Source organism: Electrophorus electricus, unplaced genomic scaffold (assembly GCF_041902795.1).
Source record: "Electrophorus electricus isolate QZ-2024a unplaced genomic scaffold, ASM4190279v1 Scaffold211, whole genome shotgun sequence".
Taxonomy (NCBI): domain Eukaryota; kingdom Metazoa; phylum Chordata; class Actinopteri; order Gymnotiformes; family Gymnotidae; genus Electrophorus; species Electrophorus electricus.
The window spans coordinates 32,501-40,000 of NW_027658491.1; the positions used below are offsets into that span (position 1 = coordinate 32,501).

The window sequence follows — 7,500 nt, forward strand, 5'->3', positions numbered from 1 at the left end:
GCTCATGTTTAGAGCCAAGATCTCTCAGCCGGTATAGTGTGTATATATCTTTACGATATATTATAGACAAATGTATGGAGTAGCCTGGTAAATTAATGTTATAAAACTTTTTAGGAAAGTATTTTCCAGGATGTTCTATCTGCACAGCACTGATCTGTACAATTATAACAAGTTATTAGGTTCAGACATTAGATCTACAAGGCAGCAGTAACTTTTATTTTTGTATTTTTAATCGATATTCTAGCAATATTTCAGTTTTTCAGTTGTTGTTTTTTTTTAAGTTCAGTACGTTCAGTACGTCTCAAGTTTATTGTAAAGAAAAGCCCCACACAGTGCAGCGGTTCATGCGGTGTGACTCACGTCCTTGACTCCTGAGCGCCCCCTGCAGAGTTGCTGGAGATGTGCGAGCTGAGTCTGGATAAGATGGGTGCCGTGTTCGAGGAGTCCAACGTGTACATGTTGCACATGATGTACCAAGCCATGGGCGTGTGTCTGTACATGGAGGACTATGATGGGGCATTGAGTTACGGAGAGAAGGTCATTAAGCCGTTCAGGTGAGGAACCGGCGCGCGCACGCGTACACACACACACACACACACATATAAGCACGTGCGCGCGCGCACACATTCTCATTCTTTATACGTTTATTATATAGTTTATTATATAAAACACGTTTGGACAAGCCACAGATGGTGCGTGTGTGCGTGTGTGCTCACTGCAGTCAGCTGTATCCGCCATACTCCCTGAATGTTGCCTCCATGCACCTGAAGCTGGGGCGCCTGTACATGGCTCTGGACCGGACGCTGGCAGGCACCACCGCGCTCAAGAAGGTAGCAGCCCCACGGCCTTCTCGGAAAGATGGCCGGGGAATATTACACTGGGATTAGACTGGTGTGGTTACCGTGTTAGCCCCGCGCCGTTACTAGCCTTAGAAGAGCTAACCTATACAACTTCTTTTTGATTGAATGTTGAATTCTTCTGTTAGTTTGAACTGTGTATGTGTGTGTGTGTGTGTATGTGTGGGCATGCGTGTTGTGTTGTGTTTTACTTGTAGGCTTTGGAAATTATGAAGGTTGTTTACGGGAAGGACCACAGTTATATAAAGGAACTGAAGGAAGAGATATCTCGGAAAAAATAAGCACACACACACTCACACACACACACACACACATACACACACACACACACACACCCACTCACACTCACACACACACACACACACACACACACACACACACACTCACACACACACACACACACACTCACACACACATACACACACACTCACACACACACACACACACACTCTCACACACACACACACATACACACACACTCACACACACACACACACACACATACACACACACACACATACACACACACTCACACACACACACACACACTCACACTCACACACTCACACACACACACACTCACACACACACACACACACTCACACACACACTCACACACACACACACACACACACTCACACACACACTCACACACACACTCACACACACACACACTCACACACACACACTCACACACTCACACACACACACACACACACTCACACACACACACACACACACATACACACACACACACACACACACACATACACACACACACACACACACACACACACACATACACACACACACAAATGTTTCCCAAAAAGGCACAATATAACCATGGATTTGAACTCTGTTGTTAATAAGTTATAAATACTTTTGTACTGAAAAGATTATTTATTTGAGTAGTTTGTTGGTTCAAATACATACACACATATTTGGACAGTGAATACAAATTCCTATTTTCCTTGTATAATTGTGTTGGAATGCCGAGAGCATCAGGTAAATGTAAAACTTTCATTATGGAATTCTAATACTGCAGATACCATACCTCCCATGGTGACGCTGCTTTTAATTTGAAGGCATACCTTTCCAGAATATTTCCAGGTGACCTGTCAATAACAACAATAAATCAGTCCCACAGAAATCTGAGTTTTTTAAATTTTATTTTATTGGGGTTGGGGGGGGGTACATTGTGCATTAATTAATAGTTATATTGTATAAACACACAAACCTCGGGATCTTTTGAGCTTTTGAACAAGCTGTTTTCTAGTGGACAGGGTGTCGCCGTGGGCTAGTCATGGCAATGGGACCCAGTTCTGCACAAAGATCGAAATAGCGGCTCTCTTGCTGGGAAGAAATACGTTCCGGGAGCGGCTGTTCTGAGAACAGTCTGCACATCGTTCTGTAGTAGCTATTCTGAGCCCAGTCTGTATATTATTCTGTAGTGGCTGTTCTGAGAACAGTCCGCACGTCGTTCTGTAGTAGCTATTCTGAGCCCAGTCTGCATATTATTCTGTAGTGGCTGTTCTGAGAACAGTGCACATCGTTCTGTAGTAGCTATTCTGAGCCCAGTCTGCATATTATTCTGTAGTGGCTGTTCTGAGAACAGTCCGCACGTCGTTCTGTAGTAGCTGTTCTGAGCCCAGTCTGCATATTATTCTGTAGTGGCTGTTCTGAGAACAGTGCACATCGTTCTGTAGTAGCTATTCTGAGCCCAGTCTGCATATTATTCTGTAGTGGCTGTTCTGAGAACAGTCCGCACGTCGTTCTGTAGTAGCTGTTCTGAGCCCAGTCTGCATATTATTCTGTAGTGGCTGTTCTGAGAACAGTCCGCACGTCGTTCTGTAGTAGCTGTTCTGAGTTCAGTCTGCATATTATTCTGTAGTGGCTGTTCTGAGAACAGTCTGCATATTATTCTGTAGTGGCTGTTCTGAGAACAGTCCGCACGTCGTTCTGTAGTAGCTGTTCTGAGCCCAGTCTGCATATTATTCTGTAGTGGCTGTTCTGAGAACAGTGCACATCGTTCTGTAGTAGCTATTCTGAGCCCAGTCTGCATATTATTCTGTAGTGGCTGTTCTGAGAACAGTCCGCACGTCGTTCTGTAGTAGCTGTTCTGAGCCCAGTCTGCATATTATTCTGTAGTGGCTGTTCTGAGAACAGTCCGCACGTCGTTCTGTAGTAGCTGTTCTGAGTTCAGTCTGCATATTATTCTGTAGTGGCTGTTCTGAGAACAGTCCGCACGTTGTTCTGTAGTAGCTATTCTGAGCCCAGTCTGCATATTATTCTGTAGTGGCTGTTCTGAGAACAGTCCGCACGTCGTTCTGTAGTAGCTGTTCTGAGCCCAGTCTGTGCATTATTATGTACTGGCTGCTCTGGGAACAGTCCGCACGTCGTTCTGTAGTAGCTATTCTGAGCCCAGTCTGCATATTATTCTGTAGTGGCTGTTCTGAGAACAGTCCGCACGTCGTTCTGTAGTAGCTATTCTGAGCCCAGTCTGCATATTATTCTGTAGTGGCTGTTCTGAGAACAGTCCGCACGTCGTTCTGTAGTAGCTGTTCTGAGCCCAGTCTGCATATTATTCTGTAGTGGCTGTTCTGAGAACAGTCCGCACGTCGTTCTGTAGTAGCTGTTCTGAGCCCAGTCTGTGCATTATTATGTACTGGCTGCTCTGGGAACAGTCCGCACGTAGGCAGAGATATTTCTGGACGAGCACGTGCGTCTCATCGACCAGGCGGCCTGTTCACTGTTCACTAGACGCGCGCACATGGGTCGCGAGCTCCATTTGCTCAGAGATAAATGCGGAACGCTAGGAACACAGCGCGCGGGGTCGCGCGAAGCGCGCTCTCTCCTTTTCCCGAGGTTTCATTGCCTGTTTCCTGTCCTCCGCGCGACGGTAAGCTGACGTTCGTGTTGGAAAGTTCTCCATATATATATATATATATATATATATATATATATATATATATATATATATATATATATATATATATATAAGAATATATATATACACATATATTCTTCAAAATGCGTTCTTGAATGTTTGAGTGCAATAACAGGCTCTCTCTCCACACACACACACACACACACACACACACACACTCTCTCTCTCTCTCTGCAGTGAGCCCTCACCCACAGTACGAGGTCCCTGGTGTATTTTAAGACATGCAGCACCTGCCAAACCTTCCATACACTCTGGGCAGAGACACGCTTTTGGTTTTTTAATTCTTCCTCTAGGAATCCAGTATGAGCTCCCGGGATGTCTGACATAATGGGAACGCGTTGCACACACATTCTGAATAACGAGGTCTGCAGTATAAATAAGTATAAATAATATTTTATTTTAAGAACTCCTTCCTACACATCGTGCATCCAGAACGGTTTAGGCCTAGTGTGAATGCACACGTTAGATTATTTTACGTACATGTTTTTAGATGCCCATTTGTCTTGGCAGCCTGGGGGCTCTGATGCTTCTCTAGTTCCGTTCTAACAAGGCAAAAAGATCCCGTCTGAAAAAAATTGATATTGTACTCCCCCTGCTCTGTTTCACAGTTGTGTCTCAGCTGTCTAGCACCAATAAGACAACAAAAAATGCCACATTATTTGTTTCCCAGCCTCACATCCTACATCGTTCACAAGGTTCACACATATGCACAGTAAGGACAGACGTAGACACACATACACACACCTATTTGACATTTCCAATAGCTTGTTATGACTTTAGCATAAAGAGACACCCACAAACGCAGGCACACACACCCACAAACGCAGGCACACACACCCACACACACACACAGACTCACTGCTAAATGGATTAATTATGACATGCATTCCTGACAGTTCATTCTGTTTCTTATTTAATTCCTTATCTTCTTCTTACTTTAGCTGGCCTACGCAATTCCGGCCATTACATAGGCGTGCCTGTTCCAAAATGGATTTAAATGTGTGTGTTTATTCAGTGCAACTGCAAATCTGTAGCCCAAATACTTACGCTCCAGCCAACAGTCATAAACAAAGTCGTCGTGTTTTGATGCTGTGTTGATCTTCCCTGCATCATCCTCTAAGTCAAACAACTCAAGAACTGAGTAATGAATCATTTGTCGCATGCTCTTGGGTTAACAAAGCTATCGTTAATAAATTTGTTTCTTTTATTGGCAGAGAGTGCAGGCCATAACTGAATTGTAATCCATAAACCTCCTGTTTCTTACCACGGGGACCACGTAGTATGGTTGGGATCTGACCAGTAAGTTGAAAACGTGTGTAGCGTACCAATATCACAAATCATTTGAAAGCTGGTTAAATGAGCTCCACTCGTGTTTCTAGTATGAAATCATACAGACTGTAATGCAAATGGGCTCTGGGGGAAATCAAAGACAAAAGGAATCCAATCTGATTTCTGGATTCTTGTGATGTTCAATGAATTGAAAAACGGAAACGCTTACGTATCCAAATGTCCGTCTCCATCTGGAGTGCTGGGGTTATAACCTAGATCAGACTTTGATGTGTTTATCCAGTTTCCTTGGAATAGAACCTGAAATAGTATACAATGAAAAAGGAACAGAATAGAATGGAAATAGAATAGAACCTGAAATAGAATACAATGGAAATAGAATAGAACCTGAAATAGACTACAATGGCAATAGAACAGAATAGAACCTGATATAGAATAGAATAGAAATAGAATAGAACAGAACCTGAAATAGACTACAATGGCAATAGAATAGAATCTGAAATAGAATACAATGGCAATAGAACAGAATAGAACCTGAAATAGAATAGAATGTCAATAGAATAGAACCTGAAATAGAATAGAAATAGAACAGAACCTGAAATAGACTACAATGGCAATAGAATAGAATCTGAAATAGAATACAATGGCAATAGAACAGAATAGAACCTGAAATAGAATAGAATGGCAATAGAATAGAACCTGAAATAGAATAGAATGTCAATAGAATAGAACCGGAAATAGAATAGAAATAGAATAGAACAGAACCTGAAATAGAATAGAATGGCAATAGAATAGAACCTGAAATAGAATACAATGGAAATAGAAGAGAATAAAACCTGAAATAGAATACAATGGAAATAGAATAGAATCTGAAATAGAATACAATGGCAATAGAACAGAATAGAACCTGAAAACAGCAACAAATTTGAACACCATTTGTGGACGGCTGCTGACTACAATCGTCTGTACCACACGTGCAAGATCTGAAATAATAAGGGTAGCGTTTAAGTGTCGTTCGTTGCATAAATTTAAAATTGTCTTCGTACTACCAGTAAATCCGGTCGGATAATCTACGTTGTATGCACATGTATGATACTTCTCGTTCTATCAGTAAATAATAATAATAATAATAATAATAATAATAATAATAATAATAATAATAATAATAGAACCACATTTTTTTCAGAAAGAATGTCATTTAAAATTACATTCGGTGCACTGTTTTGAAATGCATGTTTTCTCCGTAAGCCGTTTCCAGAAGCACGTACGTGTGTACACGGGTTGAATCCGTGTCAACTAACACGGCACCTTACGTTAAAAAAGAAAATCGTATCCAACACCACTGGTGTAATTGGTGTAATGATGCCTCCTGCTGGACAGAAGATGCAGCGTGACAAACGCTACAAGTTTTTAGGGTACTTTGAGCACATATAAGGTTTAAATATTAGTCTTCAAAATGCATTCGTGGTGTTGTTAAAATTGCCTTTAAGGCAATTAAAATCACATGTATATCACTGCTCTGATCGTATAAGGTATTTTACAGATCGCCAGAGAATTCTGAGGAAAAAAATGCTTTATTGCATAATCGGTGTGACATACATAGCTTCTCAGATTTCCTTTTTATGGAAAAAAAAAAACCCCACACATGGCAATGTACTTGCAGAGCGTATACAGGATGCGTATACACGGTTACGCAGAGTTTTGGAAATGTCACTTAAGTCTGGAAATTGTATTTAACAAGCGGGAACAGGACGCGCCATCATAAAAACATACGACACTCTTAGTACGAATAGGACAGCTGGCAGAAGTTAATTATTTCCATAAGTACACACGTAAATGTAAATAATAATAATAATAATAATAATAATAATAAAATAAAATCATGCATAGATTTTATTTTTTATGGTATTTAAACGTACCGGGTCATATCAAATTGCAGAACGTTCGTGTCAAATTACGCTCCTTTGCGTAATTTGCATTATTACGCAAACCTAATGACGTAACAGACGTGGCCTCATTGCGCCTAACTTTCTCTTACGTTATCAGATCCTTAATGAAGAGGACCCGACACCATGCCGTTTGGATTTTTAATGTCAGGAAGAGGGGAAAAAAAGAAGACGAAAAGCGAGGAAAAGAAAACCATTAGCGAGATTACTCGGCACTTGCAGGCGCGATGCAGTACAATACGTCACCAGTCTCTTTTTTTTTCTAATTACGTGGAAACGTACAAGAGGATGAAGCCGCCTTACACTTTGGTCTCTGGGTATTACAAAAAAAAATATATTTGCTTTTCTTTACTAAACACAGAGAAACGAGAGAGAGACCAAAAGGAACGTACGTTCCAAAATGGAAAATAATAAATTAAAACTAAAAATACAGTTGGGGGGGGTTTTCTCGACATGAACAGGG

The 7,500-nt window shown here is 41.3% G+C and overlaps 2 protein-coding genes across 3 annotated transcripts in view; one reads left to right on the forward strand and one right to left on the reverse strand.

Annotated features, from left to right (window-relative positions):
- The window catches only part of LOC113590783 (N-lysine methyltransferase SMYD2), a 10,174-nt gene extending 8,167 nt beyond the window's left edge, over positions 1-2,007 (forward strand). The window contains exons 10-12 of one of the 2 annotated variants that reach the window (XM_035529436.2): positions 380-554; positions 722-830; positions 1,055-2,007. In XM_035529436.2, coding sequence (XP_035385329.2) covers positions 380-554; positions 722-830; positions 1,055-1,138 — 368 coding nt within the window. In that variant the 3' untranslated portion in view covers positions 1,139-2,007. The remainder of the gene's footprint in view (positions 1-379; positions 555-721; positions 831-1,054) is intronic. The other variant, XM_081708949.1, reaches the window with a different exon arrangement.
- Positions 2,008-6,646: 4,639 nt separating this feature from the next.
- LOC145655307 (tyrosine-protein phosphatase non-receptor type 14-like) overlaps positions 6,647-7,500 on the reverse strand; it is a gene marked incomplete at its 5' end in the record, with an annotated part of 13,210 nt that continues 12,356 nt past the window's right edge. The window contains one exon of the mRNA XM_081708948.1: positions 6,647-7,500. This exon is cut by the window's right edge and continues 882 nt beyond it.